Source organism: Brienomyrus brachyistius, chromosome 8 (genome assembly GCF_023856365.1).
Source record: "Brienomyrus brachyistius isolate T26 chromosome 8, BBRACH_0.4, whole genome shotgun sequence".
Taxonomy (NCBI): Eukaryota; Metazoa; Chordata; class Actinopteri; order Osteoglossiformes; family Mormyridae; genus Brienomyrus; species Brienomyrus brachyistius.
The window spans coordinates 27,315,148-27,341,450 of NC_064540.1; the positions used below are offsets into that span (position 1 = coordinate 27,315,148).

Below are 26,303 nucleotides of genomic sequence, written 5' to 3' on the forward strand. Positions count from 1 at the left end.
CTATGTGTCACATTCACACGTATGCCCAAACACAGATATTGTCAGCCCCCCCTCCCCCACCACAATCACCACCCAGAAGCTGGTCTGGGGTGTGACATTCCCAGTCTTTGGCCCTGCAGTGAAAACTTTGAAAATGGCTAGAAAATGAATTTTCACTGAAAGCTGAGCTGCCAAGGTGGGGTTCTGTCTACTGCTGCCAGGAAAGTAAAGTTTAACCTTTGGTGTACCTAACAAACTGGCCACGGTGCTCACAGAAAGCCTTGGATAACTTGCTTAATTCTGTAATAATATTGCAAATGTTTTGGTTTCATAAGAAGTCTATTGACAAGCAATCTTCAATAAATCTGCACAGATATTTTTGTTTTCATTAAATTTCATAATTTTTGACTGACAGTTCTGTTCTTGCCATTTTGTTATTCATTCCAGTTGCAGAAATTTAGGGAGACTAAACACAAATGTCATGTTATGTTATTGCAAAGGTGTTACTAATGAAAAAGCACCCATCTGACTGCTTGTCAATGTACTTTTTAACTCAAAACAGCTCCTTTGGAACTAAAGTTTGGGTTTCAATTTACTACTTGAAATGAAGGTGTTGTAATATAATATAGAATTTTTATAAACAAACGGACAAAGTAAAATATAGCGAGTTTTGTTATAAAACCAATAAATTTGCAGTATTTTATACTGAATGAAGCCAGCTTTTCTGTGAGCACTGTATGTGTGTATATATATATATATATATATATATATATATATATATATATATATATATATATATACACACACATATATATGAATGAATCTATCTATCTATCTATCTATCTATCTATCTATCTATCTATCTATCTATCTATCTATCTATCGCTGAATGACAGTAGGCAATGGCCTTTCCGAGAGGATCTGAAATGCTGAATGCTCTGCTAACGCTGCAGTTTACACAAGAGGAGCTTTGTGGCTGCCGCCTGCCCAGCCCTTATTTGTGTCTTCTTCCACACTTTGTTATTCTCATCTTCCTGAGACCAGCACCTGGGATACACCTTCTTGTCTGAGACCCTTTTCTCAAAGCGTCCGTCTACTTTAGCAGTTATTAACTAAGCAAGGAGCACCATTAGAAAATTGCAGAAATTCTTTCTAAATGACTTTACAGACATCTTAGTATCAAAAAACTGGCTGAGATGATTTGTGTCTCTAGACTTAAATTTTGTAATATGTGATGTAATTTTTTGCATCGCGTTACTATTTATCAGGTACATTTATACGTGTTACTTCTTCTGTTTAATGACAACAACAAGCAGTTAACTAAGCTAACCCTAATATTTCACAGGTATAGAGCTGCGTTATGCATGTGTGTTGAATCCATAATGCCACATTATTAAAAATCCCAGAAGGTGAATAAGTCAGGTTCTGGAATAATGGAAAATAAACTATTTCAGATGAATTTGGTTTTTCGTAGTTACAGGTTTTCCATAAGCCCTTACATGGAGCATATCCCAGGATACGCAGGGTAACAGAGGTCCCCAGGGGATATGCCAGCCTAGTGCAGGGGTCACACTCACACTCCATGGGCAATTTCGGGAAACTAACAGCCTGTTTTTGGACTATTGTGTGGAAAGCTATGAAAACACAAGAAGATCTTGCAGATTCCACACACCGAATAAGAGGGAAGGAGTCCGGCCTACAAGTCTGGCGGTCGTCTGAGGTTACAGACATAAACAAGATGGTCCGATGTCATCCCCAGTATGAATACTGCACGCATGGGTGCTTTAATGCACAGCTTACCCAGACTGAAATCCAGAGGCTCTGCCTAAATGGGGTGTCAGCTAACCTTGTTTAGTAAAATTTCAAACCTACAGTGGCCTCCTATCCTGTACTGAAAAATAAAACTCTGTGTCCCATTTTGAACCAATATGCAAATCCCATATTTTTGTACATGGACCAAAATGCAATCTAATCTGGACCAAGGGAGTTTATAGCCATTGAAAAGATCGGGGGCTTAGTCAGGTTTACCTGGGGATTGACTTTTCCCTTTGTGATGAAAGACTGGCATTGGGACTAAAATACTAAGGGCTGGGTTTAGAATAGCCCCAAGTGATCAGATCCAACGACATCCATGAACAGGAACCCCCCCCCCCCCCCCCCCGCTACCCCAGTCTGTAAATTTTTACTGTCAGGGTGCCTTTTATATTTAAAATGAAATACAAATTTTAAAAACAATATATAAAATATTATGCCAGGTAAGGTAAAGCAAATTGACTACCATTATCCCATACCAGTGGTTCTAAAGCCTGATCCTTAAAGCCTGTTAGACGTCCGAGGTTGCCAGCTCTCTTTAAATCACCTACAAACTCATCATCTATAATCCATTATTGCATTAAAAATCGTTTAAAACAGGTCTTGTAAAACCTAGAAAAGCTTTGAGCTGTGTATTCACAAACGGAATTCATTCTCATCAAGCCCAATTAAACAATCGGTCAGCTGAAGCGGAAGAACTTTTCGCTGTTACTGTACTTTTTTTTCTGGTGTGCTGGCAATTTTGAGTGCAGTGGACAGGTGGAGTAAAGGTGATCTTTGGTATCTCCGACCCTATGGCGTCATCAAGCACTCGTGGGCGATACGGGCATGAATGACCTAGAAATGGTACAGCGAAAAGCATGGCACCTCCCTGACGTATCCGTGCTGTCAGACAATTTTCATAGCGGGTCTTTCTAAGTCTCGGCTTTTTTACCTTGACAGGTAGCCTACATTTTATCTACATTTTAAAGTTAACGAACGAACTGGCTGTGCTGTGAGTTTGTTAGACACGCATTGGTGTTACTGTGTAACATTGTGGCGCGCGTTCTTTTTTTAATATCTAGAAATGGTTATTATTGCTGTTGGTGTATTTAATGGTGCACTTTCTTCCATATCTGTTTTCATGCGTGCGCTGACGTGCTTTCTTAAGGTGTCGTAGAGCGTGATTGTAGCAGGGGTACAGGAGCATCTTTTTGGCTGAAGCTTCCGAAATCTTTATGATTGGAAGCGCGGCGCGGGAGGCGGAACCTGCAGGAGCGACACAACAGCCTACTCTGAAGTGTCGGTACCCAGATCATCATTCATTCCCCTGAACACCATAGACAGCAGCCGGGGCAACATCGGCGGGACGCCGACCGCTTTCTTCAAGGAAAAGGGACGAAGGAGAGGGAGAGGAAAACAGGACAATCAAGCCGGTTTCGAGCAGTTCAGTGGCATCCAGGGTGGCGCTCACTTTATGTGTGACTGGTAAGACTGTAAAAGCGCTTTGCCGAACCGCTATACGCCGTGCGTCTGTTTTCTCCTGCTAGATGTCATTTAAACGGCATTTTTTTCTACATTTATCCGGGATTACATGCGATGGGTTTCTCTCAATACAAACTTAGCTCAAGTTGACATGTACGAACATTTGTTAACTTATTTCTCCGACATCAGAGGTCAAAATAATAAGTACAAAGTACGTTAATACTATATTCTCATTTTGGAGCTCGTTAACATCATATAAAGACTATTTTAGACCAAAGTATCTATGAAGGTTATCTTTATTGCATTTAATTTTTTATTAATTTTCAGCGGTTATATTTAAATGTACCTGGTTTTTGCATAATCAACACCTCAGTGGTAGGTATAGATATATGTGGATTTTCTAAGAACTGCGAAATTTTGTTAAATGTATGCCACTGCTGATAAACCTCTAGTGATCAATCTTGACTAATGGCTTTAGTAGTAATTAGGATTTTACCCTGTGACATGGGTGACATTAAGCTCTTGTCTCCCATATGAAATTTTCAGTTTCACTGCCTTCTCACCTTGAGCATTCGCCAAATAGGTCAAGGCAAAGACTGTGATGAAAGATCCAGTGTTAGCGTGTTTCATGCTTCCATTTGCATTAATATATGAATGAATGTGAACAGCTGCTGTACACTAGTATAAGTAAATGCAGAGATGCAGAATCTGTCATGTCTGGCAACCCTTACGACGTGTGTTAAAGCAGTATGCAAACACACACTGTATGTCAATGCTGGGCTACCAGGCTGTACTGCAGTGTTGTTGAGATAACCTTTGATGTGATATATGTTGAAAGTAGGTTTTAGGTTAAGACAGAATATTATTAAACAAAGATGTGGAAAACGTTAAAATGTTCATTTTGTGTGGTAAGGAAGGGTTGATTAGATTCAACTTTGTATTGTGTGGAATAAAGACAGGATCAATTGTGATGAAAAGTATCCAGAGAGTGGGATGTGCTTGTATTTTAGTTTGTCCCTGATCACAACGTTACAGAAACTCAGCTGTGAAATGGTTTTTGGTGGGGGGATAGCAAATGCCCTTGGCAGCTGTAGAAGGTATAAAGACGGTAAGAATATGGGGCATATTCATCCTTATTTTTTTAATTATGTATAATTTAGTATTAGAACTACATTGGCCTTAATATCACCATTTAGGAACGTTTACTGAAAATTACGAATGAGGTTTGGAAACATTTAAAGTGTCCAGTTTTCCTGATGCTCCCAGAACGTTATCCTATTACTGCAACTAAGAATAATAAGTTGCAAACAGGCGGTGGACATGGTAGAGCAGTGGGTAGTACTGTGGCTGAACATTGCTAAGGTCATGGATTCAAGGCTGGGTGGTGCCGTTGACGTATACACATGTATCAGTTTTATACAATAATATTTTTATTATAAAAACAATATTTTTCAAGTTTAATTTGATTAAAAGGGTATTCAAGTAATAACGTTAGCATGCTATTGTTGGCAGAACCTTTGTTACAATGTATAACGTGGGAATAACGTTCCGTTAAAGTCACAGTAATGTTCTCTGCCAACTTTGAAAAGACCTTTACGTAACGTTGGCTACAGTTCTGGGAACGATCCCTGTTAGCGGGGATAACACTGATTCAACACAAAAATACTCATCCAAAAAACACCTACCCAGATGAAATTATGGTCTGTGCCATAGCAACAGCATCTCAGTAAGTGCTTTTGAGGTATAGTCATTTGAATGGTGCTCAGGTGCCGAACACTAGGATGTAGCACGTTGAGATATTATCTGTTGTCCTTCATAATATCTTTTACTCTCATTTAACTAGACTTATCTAGACAGTATAAAATATTGAATATATCGTACCTCTTAAGTTTTTTGACTAATTTTAGTATCATTTTTGGTATTAAGGTATGTGCAATAACCTTCCTTTTTACTTGTGTGAAGTATCTTAGGTCAAAATCCTTTGGATGTTGTAGTTTATCTTGGTAACTGACATGAAACTGTAACTGATGAGGTGGTGTTTCTCACGTTAGTGCTCTTTGCATGCAGGGTGATGTGAAAACATTTAACATGTTGTTTGGGTTATGTGGACAGATTTTTATGTTTTATTTTTATATCGGAACACTGAATTTTTCATATTGTCCCAGACATAGTCTTTTTGACTTGCCTTGCTTGAGTATGGAGCCCTGTGTGCGTCATTGAGCACATTATGATTACATGAGACAGTTCAGTCACCCGTTGAGGGACTGGGCACTGAGTTTTTACCTTCGCCGCATCCCTTTCGTAACTGCTTTTATGGGAGTACATGAAAATGGAAATGGTGATCATTTAAAAAGCTCACGTGGCTGTTTTTTTGCCATCATGGAGTATTAATTACTTTTGTACCTGTCCTCACGTTATCCATAACAGAGTTTCTGTGATCAGAGGTTGGCCAAGATCTGTAAAGAATACCATGCTTTTAAGGAATATAGTATTTGATTGATATTTGTTTGATCCATTCCAGAACATTTAATCAAAATGAAAAAGGTCCATCATTTTCATCATAAATGAAAAATGCTGTGCTGAAAAGAGGATTTTGTTGTGCTTGGCGCTGTGGTGTGTAGAGCCCTTGACTCATCTCCTCAGCGTCTACCTATCCTTGACTCACCTCAAATTATCTAAAAATTTTGCTCTAATTAATATGGGATCTAATTGTCGTAGAGGACATCTAAGAATATTGCCTTAAATATGCTTCCCAGTGTTAAATCAGAATCAGGATTAAACAGAATCAGAAAACCTTTATTTTGTCCTGGGGGAAATCATTTGTGATTACAGACTGCAGAGTACACAACCAATCAAAAGATAAAAATAGACAATATGCAATTTCTGAATGAAAATAAACAAGTATAACATATAGAGATTATAATAAACAGGAGGGTGAATAAATATTGCATTGGAAATGTTTAAAAATAGACAGATACTGATGTAAAAAGGATATATCGTGCCCTGTGTGATTCACTACTATGAACGATTTCATGGGTCAGCATAGTGTTCTAGGATTGTTTGCTCTGAATTATCAGAGGTTCTGCTCTGAGGTTCTCCCCTTGTAATGGTCAGAAGTTTCAGAAAGCCTTTGTAGGAGAGGTCAGTCTGGCCAGATGCAAGAAGTTCATCGAGGAACTGATGGAAATCATTCAACGAAGGTAAACAGGTGAACAATCAATGTGGTTTTGTCATCTTACATGCAGATTGATTAGTGGTTATTTTGTTCAATGATAAGAAGTAAAAAACATTTACTAAACATGAGTCAAAATCAAGTAAGGTAACCTTCAATATAAATTCTGCTGTATTACATTTATCACATATTTTTCTACATATCTTCAACATATTCTCAGGCTACACTGATCAACCATACTATTAAAACCACTGACAGGTGAAGTGAATATCACTGATTATCTTATTACAGTGACACCTGTCAAGGGTGCCATTAAATATTAGGTAAGTGAACAGTAGTTCATGAAGTTGATGTCCTGCAAGCAGGAAAAATGGGTAAGTGTAATGATCTGAGCAACTTTGAAAGAGGGCCAAATTTTCACGGCTTGTCAACTGGGTCAGAGCATCTCAAAAATGGCAGGTGGGGTGTTTCCAGTATGCAGTGCTTAGTGTTGACAAAAAGTAGCCCAAGGAAGGCCAAACGATGAACTGCCGATGGGTTCATGGGTGCCCAAGGCTCACTGATACGTGTGAGGAACAATGGCTAGTCTTTCTGGTCTGATCCCACATGAGAGCTACTGTAGCACAAATTGCTGAAAACGTTAATGCTGCCTATGATAGAAAGGTGTCAGAACACAATGTATCGTAGCTTTCTGCGTATGGGGCTGCCAAGCTGAAGCCTGTCCACACCCGAAAGTGCCTGAAAGTGCACCGAAAATGGCCATGTGAACATCAAAACTGGATCATGGAACAATGGAAGATGGCCTGGTCTGATGAATGACATTTTCTTTCATTTTTCTGTAAAAGAGATGGCACCAGTATGCACTATGGGACACAGACCAGTTGGTGGTAGTGTGATGCTCTGGGCCATGTTCTGCTGGGTCCTGACATTCATGGGATGTTACATGCACCACCTACCTAAGTGTTGTTGCAGACCAAGTATACATCTTCATAGCAACTGTATTCCTGGCAGTGGCCTCTTTCAACAGGATAATGTGCCTTGCCACAATGGAAAAAATATTCAGGAATGGTTTGAGGAACATGAACAAGAGGTCAAGGTGTTGACTTGGTCTCCAAATTCCCAACATCTCAATCTGATCCAGCATCTGTGGGATGTGCTCGACAAACAAGTCTGATCTATATAGGTCCCACTAGGCAACTCCTAGGACTTAAAGGATCTGCTGCTCATATCTTGGTGCCAGATACCACTGGGTACCTTCTGAGTCTTTTGAAGTCCATACCTAAATGGATCAGAGCTGTTTTGGTGGCACGAGGAGGACCTACACAATATTAGGCAGGTTGTCTTAATGTCATGCTTGACTGGTGTATATTCTCAGAAAAAAAGTCTAGATAAAAAAATGTGTTCTGATAAGTGGACTTATGAGCCCTAACTTATGAGATGCACATATTTCAGGCAGTAATGTTCTGTTAACATGAAAGATATCTGGCATTTTATTTTACACCAGACGTGTTCTTGAGGGAGGTGGTAAACTGAAGGATTACGGTTAGGAGGTAGAACTGTGCAGGGTAGCTGGGGGTAAACGAAGTCTCATTGGCTGAGGACCACTTTTAGCCCCAGGAGAAACATGACAGCATGTATTTAGAATGTATGACTCCTTGGGAAAACAGTGACAGGTCTTCTTAGTCCACTGTCTCTGTTCTTGGCTTCGGTGCAAGGACCACTTCTCAGAACCACACAGAGGATGAGGTCCATTTACGTCCGGAGTCGCTGGATAAGATCACTCCTACTACACAAGCCGAGAAGGAAAAGACATCCAACCTTTATCTGTCTGGTGGATTTCCACAGAAGAGAATCTGGAGCCTGCAGTGCTGGAGCAGATGGCCGCGAGGTGGTGGCTATGACCCGTGACAGCTTCCCAGACTTTCTCTCAGGCTCCTCCTCCTCATGGAGGTGAAGGGCGCCAATTGAAAGCAAGGCAGGCTGAGCAGCAGAAACCGATGGCTCTTTGTTACTGGGCACATGATGCAGATAATGAGGAGCTGGCACGGCTTGACATGGGGCAGTAGAGCGGCACTTGTTCCTTGGCCATTCTGTCCTTTTTGCCTCGTGCAACCAATGCGTTGAGGTTTCCTCATCAGCATGTGGTTGGACACAGAATGATAAGCCCCCTTTATGCCCTGACCTCTGCCCCTGCAGGGGGCGCCATCATTTGGAGTCTACATCGGTTGAACAATCACACTTCTTGTGCTTGATAGTTATATTTACAGTTGGGTGAATTGTAATTTCAAAAAACAATTAATTCCATGTGGCAAATATTTTTTTTTCATTTGATATCGAATGTTTTTACAGGTAGGAACCACATATTTTTTATAGTTCTATAGAGATAATTATTCTTAGCTACCAGGGACTTGGTGGGGTGGGAGTTTAATTGCGTATGATGTACACAAGAAGCCCGTGCGGCGCCGGTATGCAAACTCACTTCCTCAAAGCTTCTGTGATTGGCTGGAGCAATCATGTCAGTCATGGAATATGTGTGATGTCCAAGGTCCACTGCCAAATGTCCCTCATTCTGCTTCGGCCAAGCATGAAGCCAGAGACTAGCTAGTATAGTGTTGCAAGGGTCTTAAGACATCAAGGACATTGTCCTGAAACCCCCCCCCCAGCAAGATTTTTACTGGTGTCATTGTCTGGGAGGCGGAGGTGAGGCAGGTGTGGGTTCTGCTAGGACTGAGCTCTTCTGCCTTTTTCAGTTTTCTTCCTTTTATTGGTTTAATTGACTTAAGTAGTCCTGTGGAAGGGTCCTGCCAGCAGCATGTTCTAATGGTGACCTGTAGCATTTTACTCCATAACAGGTACTTCACCTGGCTAGTTATAGCCCCCACCTGACTGTTCCTCTTGAGGCAGGAGTGCAGGAAGGGGCTCTGTTCTACATTTTATCTTCTTGGTGTTTCTGGTTGGGAATGACACGGCGGCTCGGTCGCTGTTTTTGATATCTGACAGAATGATTTACAGAACACCCACGTCACGGATCGCGAAAGAACCTCCAATCCTCTGGCTGGCTGGCAGAGCTCCTCCCGCGTGGACATGGAATTTGCTGACCGCGTGTGACTGATCAGTACCGTGTGATTGGCCAGCCTCCCCCGCACCCCAGCCCAGCAAATGTTGCCTATGAATATTTGTGAAATTCCTGCTTGGCTCAGTGTCCCTGCTGGAGTTTGTGGATAGAGCTGCAGTGCTGTGTTTACTCTGGTGTAAAAATGGAAAAGTACTAACCTTGAACCCCAAGGCCCACCCTGCTGATGAGGGCCAGGGCGGGGGGAGTGCTGCAGGAACAGGTTGGTACTTTTCCATTTTGCAACCCCCCCCCACCCCCCCAATGCTACCACGGCCTGCTACCAAAGGAGATGAACGAGGTTCAGAAACATCTTCATGGGAGCAAGAGGTCCAAAGGGGGTCTTGGATAATAGAAATTGAATAGCCTATGGCTGTGTCTGCTGCTGTTTCAGGGACTCTGCCTGGTTACTTTGCTGCACAGGTTCATTAGTCCATGAGCTGATAATTTTCAGCGGGTTTGTTTTTCAACGAATATGATGCAAATCTGCCCTTCATTTCCACAGCCAGTGTTTGTGGTCAGGATGTCCTATGATGGGGCAGCAGAGCAATACCGCGGTTCAGTGAACGGCCAGTATGGCTTTGATTCAGATCCCCATTTCTGTAGGTGTGGTGTTTGCATGTTCTCCCACACTTATTGTCGGTTCCTCCAGGAACTCCAGTTTCCTTCGAAAGTCCAAAAACATGCGGTTTAAGTGAATTGGTGTCCAGAAAAGGGGGACCTATGATGGAGCGGGAGCTCGTTCAATTCATTTCAGTTCATTTTTGTATAGAGCATTTTCACAACTGTGTTCTCAAAGTGCTTTACGTTATCCCTGCCCAATGCCTCCAAAGAGTAAGCCAGAGGTGACAGTGGCGAGGAAAAACTCCCTAGCAGGAAGAAACCTTGGAAGTAACCAGACTTAAAAGGGGAGCCCAACCTCCCTGAAATAACAAAGATCCAATTTATTTCGTAAAATTTTGTATAGTCCAGGTGTAAATGCAGAACACCTTGTGTCCTCTATGACTGAATCACCAAGAACCTACCCTGGATGACTGATTATGGAACATAGATAAATATGCAATAGTGTTTCACGTTGGAACTCATTGAGCTAAACAGGTTGTACATCAACACCCTGATAAATAGGTGGATCTAGTTAGGCATTCAATACAGGCTCTCGGTCTCAGTATCTGAAGGTGAAATGTGGTCCATGTGAGCTGACAATTCAATGGATTCACACCTATGCAGCTTTCTGTGTCCGTCTTTGTTTTTGAGAAATTTTTGTGGATGAAGTCCCATTATTCACCACCCAAGTCATCTTCTTCCATGTGCTCATATTCTGCCTGCTGGACCATAGATGCTGAAGCTCTGTGACAGGGGGGACAGCTGGCTCTATAAATAAACCCCCTTCCCAGTGAGTCACCATGAGCTGACGGAACAGGACACAGAAACTAGGCATGATGCTTATTAATGCCGAGTCGCAGGCCAAAAAGGCCAAAGCTGACTGCCTACTGACACCGGGAGGAGTCCGCAGTTTGACAGAAGCATTTTAGAATTACAAACTCTATCCATTTGATCAGTCATTTTCAAACAGTCTCCTTTCTGAGGTTAACATGGGGGACATGTGATTTTACAATAACAAATGTGATTTTAAATTCAAATTAGGATAGGCATCCTACTTGCAAATGTGCATTCATAATAGGTAGCTCCCTGTAATCTCGTTTAAGATATCAGGTACTAGTTAGGAGGTCTCCATCAATTTGTTTAAGATGATAGCGAGAACACTGGTGTATTATGATAACTGATGTTACTCTCTCTTGATCAGGTCACACTCTTAGTAGCAACTGAATGAATTGAGGGGGGATCCAGTTAGTTGATGTAACAAATTGTATTTTATTGGTTAAACAGAGTATACCCAGGCTAGAAAGCATTACTGAAAATCATAGATTATCTCTTCTTTCTCTCCTTGTTAGCCCAAACTTTGTTGCCACCCATTTAAAGACAGTTTGGAGTGTCCTGACAGTAGATGAGGAACGGTTGTTGAATAGTACTGAAGTTATGTAATTCAATTGTATCTTGCTGTAGAGTGAATTTGAGTAATATTAGAGGTTAATATCAAAATTTCGCGTCTGACTTCAGGGAGTCCTGGATCAACCCTGTAACAGAATGGCTTGCTGCACGCTTTAGTCTTCTCAAAGGAACAGCCTGCTCTGGTCTTTCTTGTACATGGCATCTGTGCTGTCTGTCTAGTCCAATTCGTTATTTAAGTGGACCCCCACGGTTGCCTCATTGGTAGTTCATGATACAGGGTTCTGTAGGGGCAACCATCTGCATCACCCTGAGATTCTTCCCTAGTCGGTGTGGCTTGGTACCTTTGAAATTACTGTTGAAATCAAAGAAGATTCTCCTGACCACACTCACAACTCTTAAGGATGTATATATGTCCCCATAGGCAAACTGCAGATGTTCCAGGAAGTCCTTGACTAAGTTCTTGACTAACTATTAGATCTGTTGGCCTTGTCCGAGTTCCCTTGATCAAATTATTACTGGTCGGCTTGTAGCCAGGAATTTTCTTCATTTCGCTCCACGTCTCTTTTTTAATAAAAGTCTAAGATTCTCTCTTCTTGGGCGTTTAATGAGCTTAGAGAAGTTGGCCATTGTGGATGAAAGAGAAAAATGATTAAAATCCATAGAGATTGTTATGAAGGTGCTGAGGTGTTGCAGTTTGCTTATGATTAGCAGTGTTGGAGACCTTACTCACAATGGCAATCCATTACAGGCAGAGGTGGAAAGTTCAGGTTCAGAAAATACAACCTGAACTTTGGTCTGGATTTGTACTTGCTGGACCTGAACTTTCCACCAGGCTTGTTAAACATCCCATGACAGGTAATATGACTGCAGTCCCAAGGCTCGCACCTCCATATTTCCCTCACATCCCTATGCCTTTACAGTGATGTGGCCTGGATTACACCATCTGCTGTTGACAAAAATAGCAAATCCCCCCCTTTCTTTGTTTCCTCTGTTTCCTCTGCACATTACTGTCGGCCTGCATGACAGGAAAACTGCTCAGTGCCGCCACGGTAATTGGAGCTTCAGTCCGAGGCCAAGTTTCTGCAAAGCACGTGAGCCTACATCCCTTTTCCATACTCACTTCACTTGTAACTCGGAACAGAATCCAAGAATCTAAATCTTGGTCAGGAAAAGCCAAAATGCCAATAATCAGATCAGGACAATGACAAATCAGTGGCAGAGAATAGTAGTCAGAGTTGGAAAATACAGGCAGTAGGCCGGAAGACACAGAAGGATCACAATACAAATCACAGATCTTGGAAAACACTTCTTATGGAGTGACTCCCAATACCTTGCACTGGGGAAGCCTAACGAAGGATTATTTGTATAGGTTCCTGGGAAATTAGTTTCAGGTGCTTAAAACTGTGTTTGTGATGGGTGGAAAAAATTAGCCTGGCTTTGGGAAGAGGTCTGAGCTGGCTGCCGGATGCGGTTCTGTGACTCATGACAGATATAAGCATTCAGTGCTTATTCATAAAGGACCTCAGTGAAGCAGGGATCACTCTGAGATTTTCTTTTAATGATTAAAATGTTAATAAGAAAAGGGCAAGTGTTCGTACTACATTTCCAAAAAAATATTTCCATGTATTTTGTTGTTAAAGTAGCAGTTAAATAATGAAAAGAAACAGATGGGTTCTTGCTTAATTAATTTTGCATTGACATATTTAAAAAAAAAAAAACTTCACAGAAATGTGAAAGCCTTGGGGCCATAAAGATGTGTTAATCGGCCTAAAACTGCCTGTGCGTGACTGGCGTGAAGGGCCTTGCTGACGATGACACAACTCAACTTTGAATTTTTACTTGAAGCACAAATGACCACACTGAAGCTTTCTTACATTGCACATAGGAGAAGTCCATAAAGTCCATAAAGTTTGGAAAAGTTAAAGTTGACCAGAAACAAGATGAATGGACTTGTTACAAAAACATCTTGGGGAAACCTTAAGAACTGTGTAGAAGACAGGAAGTTCTGGAACGATGCTATTTATACGGTCACCAGGAGTTGACATAATAAAAACAGAGTTAAAGTTTTCAAATGGATGTCCAGTTCCTGCTTTTTGGGGTTAGTGATTATGCAGGTGTCAGCGATGGGGAGATTGGATCATAGGATCTAAATTTAGGGTGAGCCTCCTTCAGAAATGCCAGCATCTCAGGGTGCCTCAGTATCTTATATCTGCGACGAAGAGCTCTGTAATGCCTTGACGCACGAACCAGCTCAATAGGCTATCTGTCAGCGAGCTTAATGTCTGGTGTAAATGTCTTTGTTTCAGGAGTTGTTTGGACTCTCTTTGCACCACCGCTCTGCCCATAGACCACGGCTGCTTCAGCACACTTATTTTAATGACATGAATGATTACTTCGATTAATGTATATTTAAATAAGGATTAACGAGATGTGAGTGTGACATGCCTGTGATTTATCACAATTTCTGCCCCATAGAGATTTAATCCTGTCATACGCATCCTGTCAGGCTGTCCAGAAAACAGCAGGCCATCAGACAGCAGCAAGGAAAGTCTAATCCCTTAATCTGGCCGAAAACGGCCTTTGCTTGAATGTCATTGGAATAACTTCCTGTACTGGGGGGATGCTGTTCGCCTGCGTCAGTGATGTGACATCACCCCCTGTAGTGACGGAATCGACTGTTATAGTTCTCAAGGTCCCTGCTGCCCACGATCTCACCTCTACCGGAACATTCTGTCTGTTGTCCGAGAATCTCGTACTTTCAGATAGAGTGAGGAACTCTTGGTAGGATTCAGAGCCTTCAAGGCGATGATTCTCTAAAATCATCAATTTAGGCAGGAGAGCTTTCTGTGTACCTCCCCCCTCCCAACCTGGGGGTTTAATCTTTGGATTCCTCTTCAGAGACAGCAGCCTGAGCACCTCGGGCCAGCCATACTCTACCATGAATGATCAGGAGCAGTAATGGAGGGAAACCTTTGGGACGCACCAGATATCTGGCTGTACGTCGAAAATCCGTTAATGTTGAAAAGGATATAGAGTATCCTGGGCACTTCATAGCCCAGGAGTACGGCGTCCCGGTCATGTGCTTGGAGAGCAGAGAGTTCAGTGTTACAGTATACCCCCGATAACGTCAGCAGATTACGCAGATCTGGCCTGAACCTAATGCGCTTCCACTAAGTCCCGTGGCAGGCAATCTGGCAAGTTCCGTTTGCAGTAACAGGACACATTAATGGCAGTTAAAATGCTTTTTATGCAGTGACTCTGGTAAGATAAGCAGCTCTTCATTAAGAACATGGTGCACGATTAAGGCGGCCCATCCATGGCATTTCCAGTGGGTCGATGTGGCAAACCAGCCTCTAGCTTACGCCTAACATGTCAGAAAGCTTTAACAACAACATCCTTTGATGGAAAAAAGAACTAAATCTGCTTGTTTGCCCCAAGTCAAGACAACTTGAGCCGACTACATACTGGACTAGATGTAGGAGAGAACGTATGGTAAGTACCAAGACCTTCATGTTGTCACAGTTCCTGGTTGTCCGGGGCATTATGGGTAATCACATGACATGATCTTTCAGTATTTTGTCCATTTCAGCAGGTGGTCCTTGGGGGACAGTCTTTTTTAGGAACTAGCCACATACCTTCTTGTCTATTCTATATGGACATTCTGGTATATTCAGTTTAGCCCAGCTGATATTTTGATGCCTGCACTGATGTGTTGACGTCTGTCTGCATAGGGGATGTGTGTGTTGCTTTAGCAACTTTGAGTTGTGTTGATGCTAGGAATCGCCAAGGCAATACTCTGTCCTCCGAGGTGGCCTGCACTCCACACCCTGCCAGGCCCCCCCACAGAGAGATGGCCTCTCTGTGGGGCTTCCAGCTTCTCACGTTTATTCTCCACTGCTCGTGCTGACTGTCCTGTCTGTGATTGGTGGGGTGTTTGGTTGGTTGGGGGGGTGGGACTTGTGTTGCATGAGCCCAGGCACTGGCATCTGCTGAATTTAAGGTTGCTGTTTTTTCAACTGGGGGCCACTGAATCACCTTTTCAGCCCTCAAGTGCCCTGGCGAGCTGCAGCCAAAGGGTCCTGGGGTGTAATGATGCTGGCACAATAGGCCCACTGTTCTACGGGCTGTTCCCAGGAAACCGCATAACACGCCGCTTTGTGCAATGTGCTTTGCTGCCCGGCCACGTTGCCCGGCTTTAGCTGGGGAAACAGAAGACCCCGGCTGCGTAGTTAGGCGCATAACGTGGTTGATGGAACCGGTAATGTGGGACGGCGGTCCGGACGGATCTGATGCAGCCATCAGATATTCAGCTCTCAGACTGAGCAGTGTTTCATTTTTCCAAAGGCAGGGAGACGTAGATGCCACAAGGGACCCCGGAGCTAAACGGGGGGTGTGAGAGTGTTGACAGTTTGCCAGGAAAGAGCTTGGAGCACTGTAAGGATGAAGACCGCTGTTATGTTAAATCCTTCCTAATTACAAAAAAAAATCAGAAAGCAAAAAACAGACAGACAAAGGCTCTCCGGCAAGGGCCAGAACTGGTTCTAAGCTGGTCAGATCTGGTTCTGCTGCTTTTCATCTTCTCCACTGGGCCCCACTGGTTCAGTGTCCGCATTCTCTCCCCCCCCCCCCTGTTTACAGAATACTCAATCCCGTCTTTTGCTGCATAGCTAATGTGAAATTAAGAGCGCTCTTTCAAAACGGAGCAGGCCGATCCCGTCAACAGGAACCTGGAAGCTGTATGTCACCGCTGCTTTCTCTACTCGCACACCAGCTTCCTTGTCTGCTTCGGGACACTTGGAGCTGAACCTGAGATGGAGATGTGGGGGCACTGGGAGAGCGGTGGCTGAAGCCATAATTTGATGAGGACGTTGGGGAGGGAGGAAATTCAGACCCACGTCGGCACCCTTTGCACTCTTTTGTAGACTGGGCAGAAAATACCTGCCAGTGGCATGGGGAATTGAGCCATTTAGCACTGCATTAGACGCCTTGGAGACGCCCATTGTTTGCAGACGGGCTATGGCTTTCTGTACTGTCCCCCCCCCACCACTGCAGGCAATAGCTGGTGTTTTCTTTAAGGAAGTGTTAGATTTTCTCTTTTCTTGTCAACATTTCCTTCCCATTCCTGAAAGGAGTTTAGAATTCAGATTCATTTCCCATAGAGTGCTCTGAAAGCGCATTCAGTCTGTGTCCCCTTAAAACCGCTTAGCACGAGGTTGTATTTTTACCACCGTTTAGTCAACTTTGGCAAGTCTTGTGTTCATCATGAGAGTGAAAGAGGATTTATGGAAGGGATATTGTGTAGTTCACAGTCTGCTCTGCTTGGGTTGGCTTTGGGATGCCTTGTGCCTTCTAGGGATTGACTTCTGACCCAGTATGGTCCCTCAGCACTTCTTATGAAGTCGTGTGCAGTTAAGAGTGACATACAGAAATCCTTAGATATTTTCCAAGTCCTTTCATGAGGTAGATTCCAAAAATACAGTCCTGTGCAAAAGTCTTAGGCACTCAAAAGAAATGTTTAAAGCTATTTATCTGGGTAGTAAATACACATTTTCTTAGAAGAAAAAAATATAATTTAACAATGAAGATTACGAGTAACACAATAAAAACTAGTAAAAATGTTTTCTGTTCTCCAAAAAGTTACTGATATCTACTTGCATGGCTAGATGAACATCACTTCAGTTCTCAAACTTCTCCTCAGTGGCACCCGAACCATTCTATGTATTTATTAAATTTCACCACCAGCTCACTTAATTAATTAACTTAATTAGTTAAAAAAGTGAACGAGATATTGGATAGATATATGAGGTGGGCTAGTGGTCAGGTCAAAAAATACATGGGTGTGTTGTATGGTTGCTGGAAACAATAGGGTTATTTTAGCAGAGGTTTCGAAATGGCTAAGCTGACACACTTTGCCAGGTGTAACAGCATAGTTTTACACCTACATGACAGTTAAACTTAATTTTCTTTGGCTGCCTAAGACTTTTGCACAGTACTGTGCATGGATCACATTTATGTCTCTGCCGCACCATCCCCAAGGTACTCAAATGGACCCAGTCAATGGATGCGTGTCTCATAACTCATGCATCTTCGCAACTAACTGGAGATTAATTATGGAAGAACAAATGACAATTATAATGAATAATATACATGCAAATTGAAACTGTGTAGAAATATATCAATGGCACTGTCAATGGAGGTTATGTTTTTGGGTTAGTGAGTAATGGGTCCCAAGGTTGGTGCCTGCACACATACACACATATTTACAGACATACTCCGACATCACACATGCATGTTTACACACTTTCCCAAATTCATATATGCACAAACCTATAGTTACAACAAAAACTCATGGTCTGTTTAAGCCTGACCTCCACTCACACATACTCCAAGTGCCCCAGTTCACCTGGCTCCTTTCCTTGGAGCAGAGATGTTTCAGACTCCCTTGTGTCTCCCCAGATACCCCAGGGAAGGAGTACAGAAGCTTTGCTCAAAGCATCCACAGGATCCGGGATAATCTGCACCTTGAGCATGGAGCCTGCTGCCCAGTCAGAGATGAACATCATTCCCAATGGGAAGGGTCACGACCTTGGGGAGGAGGCAAAGGGGCCGGGGAAGACGCTGCCAGAGGACAAAGATCAGTAAGTGGACTAACTCTGTTCGTGTACCGTACCAGTATGAGGATTAACTGTTATCAAGAGGACTAACCCTCCTCATGTTTTCTGCTAGTAAGAGAACTAACCCTGACCATTGCATCAGTAAGATACCTGATCCTCTTCAAATACTCTACCAGTAGGTGAACTAATCCATGTCATGTACATGAGCTATGATGTCTCGGTGCCATGAAAATGAGTAGCATTGACAGCCCTAGTAGTCAGTGCTCCTGTGTTTATTTAAGTGGTTCTTCTCAGCTTGTTCAATCACTGAGTGAAAATATGGTGATTGATTATCTGTAAAGATGAAACTCCTACTGTGATAGTGGTGCAGGAATGTGACTTTATTTGGGTAACCCTTTGGTGTGTGTGCTGCACCTGCGTCTTTAAGTGTGGTCTTTGTTGCCTTTCTGCTTCGTTGCGGTGACACTTTGCACTGTGTAGAAAGAGCCCCCAAAATTCCAGGTATGTACAGATCTTGCCAGGTTTCACACTAACACACACCCACACACACCCATAGGTTTGTAATTATACCTTTGTGGGGACTCTCCATTCATTTCTATGAGGAAAACCCTAACCCCAACATGACAACCTTAATCCCTACCTTGTCCTAACCTTAACCATAGGTAACCAAACAAAATACAAGACTTTTGGCGTCTTTAGATTTTTGATTGCATTCAAAGATCATTGTGAGGACCTGAAAAATTGTCCACACAATGTCAAAATAGCAGGTTTTTATTACATTGTGGGGAACATTTGGTCCCCACAATGTAATATGTGCATAATCCACACAGACACACACACACACACAGACACACACACACACACACGGTCTAGTGAGGCGCTGACTTGTCATGGGTGCTAAAGCATTTTAAGCATTTTAATTAAAGCTTTTTAAGGTGCTTTAAGCATATAGCTTAATGCTGGTGTTCAATGTAAGTCCCCACAGGCTCCAGACTGCGGAGGGGAATGTGGCAGAAAGCCAAGATTTCTTGCCTGACATGGACAACATGAAAACAACTAACTTCACTGATGTGAGTCCCATTGTGGTCTGGAAGCCCTTTCCACGCATTCATGAATTAAATCAGAATCGCCCCCTTCACTTATTTGTGTTTTTTGTCAGTTTGAAGGGAAGACTTCTTTCGGAATGTCAGTTTTCAACCTGGGGAATGCCATCATGGGCAGTGGCATTCTGGGATTGGCGTACGCCATGGCCAACACTGGGATTGTCCTCTTCCTGTGAGTCGTGTGACTGAATCTTAGACATGCATTTACATGTTATAGTATGTATGTTATATATGTGCTTTGTATGTGTTTATTAAATGGGGAGTGGTGGACAAAATAATGGAAACACCACAGAAAAGGAGACTTTAACTACATCAAAGTTACAAATGCTAGTACAGTACAGTCCTTTACAAGCCTAAATTAAAGGCCAAGGCCAACCTAAACCCAAGACCCTGAGACTGAACCCGACCCAGGCTGAAAAAGTACCGCAAATTTAAAAAAAAAAAACGAACCAGACCCAAACCTGAATTTGTGTAAATATAAGTCAGACATGTATATGGAAACATTTGCCAGATTTTGCCGTATTTTCTTCCATTTCTACTCGGATGCTTAGGGGTGCTATGGAAAGCACAAAGAAGTTAAGGATTAAATTGCACATAAAAGACTAACCTTAACCTTACTCAAGCCCAAAGATGAACATGACCTGAACCTGGCCCACAAACTCATACTTTGTCAGGACCCATTGGCCTTCAGTTGGGTCACAGACCTCTGAAGTACAAAGATGAGTCATATTAGACTGAATGACAATTAGTAGTGCATTGGTAGTAATTTCAGCTATAAAACGACACATTCATTCATGTAAATTGTTTCAATAAGAACAACAGGGCTAATGGAAAAATTAGGGGCCGACCACTAACCTGCTAACCAATACATTCTAAGTGCTTTACAAGATCAAGGTTCATTTTTCCTTTCAAAAGGAGAAATTTCACCAGTAAACCTTCTTATAGCCTTGTTCATCCATATTTACAGCACTGGTTTTAGTGAATATTTGTGCTTCCAAAATAACCCATGTGGGCTGGCTGAGCTAACCCAATATCACACATATTCCTCCATGGACCAGAGTTTTCCACTAAGCACAAACGCGTAGGGGAATAGATTGTGAATAGCTGCTAAACACCACAAGAGCAACCTCAAAGATGATCCCCAATCAGAAACGGCGCATCTGTGACCCAGCCTTAACAAAAATTATGTTGTGAACTTCAAAAAGTTGGAATTTATGGCAGGGCAGCAGTTCAGGAAATGCCTGTATCCAAAGCCAATTCATTAAAATGCATAACCAAGTTTAAGCAGCTCAAAGCCTAAATGAGTCATCATTCTCACTTTTTGCTACAATTGAATTGAGGTCTGGTTTGAATACAGCCAAAGGATGCCAACCCACAATATCTGTTGATCTGAGAATGCCCCAAAACATCATATGACAGCTAAGGAATATGAGGCCATTTTACAGGAACAGATCCATCCTGTGACGCAAGCAGAGTTTCCTCATGATATTCTCATATTGCAAGATGATTTCCCTGAAGACACTGCTAAACAAACTGATTAAAGGTTTCATGACTTATGGGAATTTTACTTACACAAACATATTCTGAGGGCAGAATGAAAACTGATTGGTTCAAAGAGATAACCAATCAGACTGGAGAGGAGGTGGGTCCAAGCAACTAGAGGAGGCAGAACCAAGACATCTGATTGTTTGGTCCCAACTCCTCCAGTTTCTTGGACCCACCTCCCCTACAATCTGATTGGTTATCTCTCTGAAGCAATCAATTTTCATTTTGCCCTCAGAATATTTTTGTGTACGTAAAACTGCCAGGAGTGATTTCATGAACCCCAGAATAAAGTTAATCACCTTATATGGGCTTCCACATCACCTGATCAAAACACTGAAGTTTCATCCGACGTTCTGGAGTGTAGAAATCTGTATCTTTCATCTACTTCCTTCAAGCATCTCCATTATCTTGTTCATCCCTTATAGGTGTATGTATTAATAGATGCAAGTCCAGTAATTGCTGTTTATCTTTAGCTTTGATCATCAGCTGTATAAAAATATCAAAATATTTCATATCAGTAAATAGCATTTTTATGTTTGTAGTCGGGTGCGGCATGCTGGTGCAGTGGTAAGCACTGTTGCCTCACACCTCTGGGACCCAGGTTCGAGTCTCTGCCTGGGTTACATGTGTGTGGAGTTTGTATGTTCTCCCCATGTCGTCGTGGGGTTTCCTCCGGGTACTCCGGTTTCCCCCCACAGTCCAAAAACATGCTGAGGCTATTTGGACTTGCTAAAATTGCCCGTAGGTGTGCATGTGTGAGTGTGTCCTGCGATAGGCTGGTCCATCCTTGGTTGTTCCCTGCCTCATGCCCATTGCTTCTGGGATAGGCTCCAGACCCCCCGCGACCCAGTAGGATAAGCGGTTTGGAAAATGGATGGATGGATGGATGGATGGATGGATGGATTTATGTTTGTAGTCACTATAGCCTACTGAGGCGCCGTTAAACATGACGCATGAAGCAGCCCTGAAAAATGATAATGCTTATCCTCAGTGGAATCTGAAATTTGAGGTTGTCAGTATATTTGTGAAGAGGCCTAGCATTGAACAAAATGGTTTATTGTGCAGATGTTTAGGTATGTGCTTTAATGCCTGTGAAACATGTGACTCTGATTAGCGGAATACCTTACGTATGTACGTCTGCACATGGACACACAGGCCTGGTTTTCAGCCTGAAATGGCAATTAGACATACACAACATTTTACTTGAGCTAGATGAAGAAAACTTGCAATATTAGTGTTATGCAGTTGTTGGTTAATGGATCCCAGAGTCACTATCTTGATGTGAAATTACTGCTCTAAGTTTATCTTGTGCTTTACCCGTATACTATTTGCCGTATGCAGTCCTGAGGGTAAGATCAAAGGCTTCCCCTGTGGATTATAGCTGGAGTTTAATTACTGCTGTGAATGTTCAGGCTGTGTCCTTGGCGTGGTTTAACTTCTACACTCTTGCCATTCCCTCAGTGGGTAGCACTGTTGCTTCACACCTCCAGGGTCAGGGGTTAAAATCCTGGATCTGTTCTGTGCATTTGGTGTTTGCATGTCTTCCCTGTGTCATGTGGCTTTCTTTCTGGTACTCTGATTTCTTCCTGCAGTCCAAAGACATGAGACCTCTAAACCGGTCCTATTGTATGACTTCATGTGCCTGTGTGTGTGTGCCCTGTGACGAATTGGCATCCCGTCTGGGGTATGACCCAGCCTGTGCTGCCTGGGATTGTGTGATTCTGACTAAGAATAGGTGGTTGGAAGATGGATGGATGGACTAGTGCCATTCCGCTGTGTTCACTCCTGTGTCGCCACAGGCACTAAACCGGAGCCTTATAAAAAGCTTCCAATATTCTTTTATTCGCTGTGACCTTCTCTGACTGCGTAGAAGGAGCTCAATGGAGGAGGCAAAGAGAGATTTGTTTAGCTTCACTATTTCTTTAAATACACCAAGGAACATGTAGCATGAACAGATTAGAAGCAGCAGTTAATTCAGCAGTCAAATGTGTTCCCTATATCTATAAAACCCATTAACAATCAAGATTTTTTAAAAGCTTTTTAATTCTGCAGAATCCAGAGGAACCCAGGAGAAAATGATGTTTAATAGTAGCATATTTATAATTTACATTACCTTGTAAAAAACATTTAATTTTAATTTTACAATTAGGGATGTTGTGTCGTTCTGCAATGCTGTACAAAAAAAAAATCAAAGCAATGCCGAGAGGAGGAATGAAACTCGCAGGCCTTTCATCTAGGCTAAATCTGAATGATATAATATAATAATTAATAATGTAATGCTATGCACCCTTGTGAAGTTGGGTTTTATTAAATATGGTAGTTGTATCAGATGCTGCTGTTTCAGTTTAGCTAAGACTCTTTGCAGGTCCTTCTGTAACCGCCACTGCCACCTTGGCATCGTCGGTAAAGGCATCAGACACTATTTATTTATACATGGTGTGGCTCTTATTCCTAATATTTACCTGGGTCTTCCATCACTAAATTTAGATTCGTAAGAATGTGTTAACCCAAAAATGCAGTCCGGAGGTTTTCAGCCAGAGATCATGTCTAAGCCGCACTCTATTTTTACCGGAGAGTTTGTCAAGCTGCCTGATGTGCCAGATTTCACGTGGGCGGCTGCCGCACGCTACATGTCTGACCTTGCTGGGTCCACAGAGCGGAACGTGACTCGAATGTGCCATGCACAGCATCGGGTTGCTACCTCTGTGTCTCGTGGTACATGTGGAAACATACGTGTCAGCGGATAAAGGGAAATGTCAGTCAGGGATAATGTTTAACGGTCAACGGGCAATCGGCGAGCTAGAGGGCCAGAGACAGGAAGACCTGATAATGGACAGGCGAGGGGGAGAGGGGCCGCCAGTCAGACAGTGATCTTGTGGTGTTTACTGCACTCTAGTGTGGTAACAACCCAGCTTCCAGTTTTTCTCTGTGAATAGTCTCACTCTGAATCTCAGATTCCCCCAGGAGAGACACACGGTCTATAATGAAGCACCGTAAGGACCCAGAACCAAGCAAGAAAACCACCTCAGCGCTGATGCTTTACCTTCTCCCGTGGATTTAGTTGCGTGTCCAGAAGGCTGTGGAAACCTCACAGGAATGTGAGGCATCTACCTTCAACTGGCCTTAGGTCTGCCGCGGGCTTACAGCCTCAGGGCCCCACAGCTGTGGCCGGAGCGGCCAGCTGCCCCCGTCGATGGCTGAATGGACATGATTGTGCCCCTGGAGAGAGGTGCTGGTGGACTACATCCCCAGAAGAACTTACGGCACAGAGGCTGCCGTTGTATGTGGGCTTTATCAAAAAACAAAAGAGATGGCTGGGTACTGCGGGAAGGTGGCATTGCCCCTGCGATGCCCCCTGGTGCCCTGTAGAAGTCAGGCGTCTCGACGTAGGGGAGGTGACTTTTAAAGGGCTTTGTGAGGTAAGAATGGCCCATAGGATGCAAGGGTGAAATAAGGGCATCTCAGAGCTACAGGGCTGTCTGGTATCAGTGTTCTTTCCTGGAGTTTACCTGTAGCCTCATTGCAGCCTGAGGGTGATCAGTACACCACCCATTTTAACTGCATATGATTTGTTCAGGTGGTGTGTGGTTCTGTGGGTTACCTGTACTGTACCTGTGATAAGAAGGTTGCTGGCTTGAATCCTGTGGTTGGCAGGATCATTTTGCTGTTGGGTCCTTAAGCCAGGCCCTTAACTCCAATTGCTTCAGGACCTGGCTGGTCGTGCTTTCTCAGTTAATGCATATTGCTTTGGATAAAATTGTTTGCTGAATAGGTAAAATGTGTCTTTTTGCAAATTGGTTGACTGTGACAGGAATTTATGGACCGTGAGGCTGGGCCCCTGGGCCCCATTTTCACCCTCATGTGCTCCCACCCCCTCGCAGGGGTCCCTCTGCCTCCCCCCTCCCATCACGGGGGCAGAGGTGAGGCAGGGGCAAAAGCTGCTTGGAGTCCGGTATCTGTTGCCAGGAGAAACAAAATTTTTAAATCAGATGCGGAGAGTCAAGCCCCGTTTGGAGGAAGCAGGCGGATCAGGTTTCTCCACAAACTTCCATGCTGTGGTGCTTGTGCAGATGTCTGGAGCTGAAGCCTGAAGCTGTCTTGGGGAGGAGACCTGTGGTCTCTCTCTCTGTAAATATTTTCCCCTTAGTAAAATCCTCCTCATGTACAGACTTGTATGAATGGATTGTATTTTCATGTGTCCTATATAGATTAAATATTTTCTATTTTTTAAGAACAAATACTAATTAAACTTTTGGAAGGATGCAGGTTAAAGGCTAATTGAGAGGGTAAAGCGTCAGTGTTATGGCAGATGATGACGATGAAGCTGGTAACCAGAGAAACACTTGACTCCATCCTACAGATTTCTCCTCACCGTGGTCGCTGCCCTCTCATCCTACTCTATTCATCTGCTGCTCAAGTCTTCAGGCATTGTGGGTAAGTTGCCTCCCCCCAGCTGGACTCATATCTCCCTGCCCATTTCTAGCATCTTAATGTCGCATGGCTGCCCAAACCCAGCTCACAGGAGTGATCATTTTGTTGCTTTGAGAGTGTGTCGTCATTCGTCATGCGTATCCTTTACTGGTGCCATCACCTGGAATGCACTTTAGGCTATGAGCCGAGGATTTGATGACATAACATTGCTAGGTGGTTTTAGAACATGAATTTGGAATGTTACTGCAGATTGTATGCTTTTATATTTATAACATTATTTTTGGTTTATTTCCAAGATAAGTAACACAGCAGGACACTGACTGAAGAAACTCACAGCAGTACAGATATGGTTCCGTTCGGAAGGTGTGGTTAGTGAAGGATTTAGCCCCAGAACACAGAAACAAGCGCCTGTAATAGTATCAAAAGATTTTCCACCAAGTTCAATCCCAGACTGTCTAAATGCAGCCGTGAGCAGCAGCAAAGTTCACAGTACAAAGTTTTATTTGTCACATGCACTAGTACTTGTGGAACATACGGTGAAATGCTTCTTCTGGCAAATTCACTGACTGTGCTGTATTAATAGGGAATATATTACATATTATACTAGGTGTAATATATCTAAACTATACGGAGTGTAATAAAATACACAAAATATAAAATACAAAAAAAAAAATCAGTAAGACAAAAAGAATAACAAAGACTGTGTGAGGGGTGAAAATGTGCAGGGCAGTACAGAGCAGTGCTTTGGTTTGTGTTCTAGGGATCCGAGCCTATGAGCAGCTGGGATTCAGAGCGTTTGGCACCCCGGGGAAGATGGCTGCTGGGATTGCCATCACCTTGCAGAACATCGGAGGTAAGTGGAGGGCCTCTCGCATATCAGGTACATCTGGGTCCTGGCACACGTCTTAATAATGGTGCAATTTCCCCCTTTATGTCCTGATACCATAAGCAGTGTTTGCCTTTGTACTCCAGACACTTTGTTCCCACTTGTCCTCATTACTGTGTCTTTGATGGGCCCCTTTCTCTCTGCCTGTGTGTCTGTGAATGTGCGTAATGGTGTG

General features: G+C 43.0%; 1 protein-coding gene across 3 annotated transcripts in view; it reads left to right on the plus strand.

Annotated features, from left to right (window-relative positions):
- Positions 1-2,629: 2,629 nt before the first annotated feature.
- LOC125747361 (sodium-coupled neutral amino acid transporter 3-like) overlaps positions 2,630-26,303 on the plus strand; it is a 39,514-nt gene continuing 15,840 nt past the window's right edge. Inside the window, exons 1-8 of one of the 3 annotated variants that reach the window (XM_049022552.1) lie at positions 2,630-2,733; positions 2,942-3,258; positions 18,006-18,187; positions 18,644-18,664; positions 19,140-19,233; positions 19,323-19,438; positions 25,172-25,245; positions 26,003-26,095. In XM_049022552.1, coding sequence (XP_048878509.1) covers positions 18,078-18,187; positions 18,644-18,664; positions 19,140-19,233; positions 19,323-19,438; positions 25,172-25,245; positions 26,003-26,095 — 508 coding nt within the window. In that variant the 5' untranslated portion in view covers positions 2,630-2,733; positions 2,942-3,258; positions 18,006-18,077. Of the gene's footprint in view, positions 3,259-18,005; positions 18,188-18,643; positions 18,665-19,139; positions 19,234-19,322; positions 19,439-25,171; positions 25,246-26,002; positions 26,096-26,303 lie in introns of all 3 variants that reach the window. The other 2 variants (XM_049022553.1, XM_049022554.1) reach the window with 2 other exon arrangements.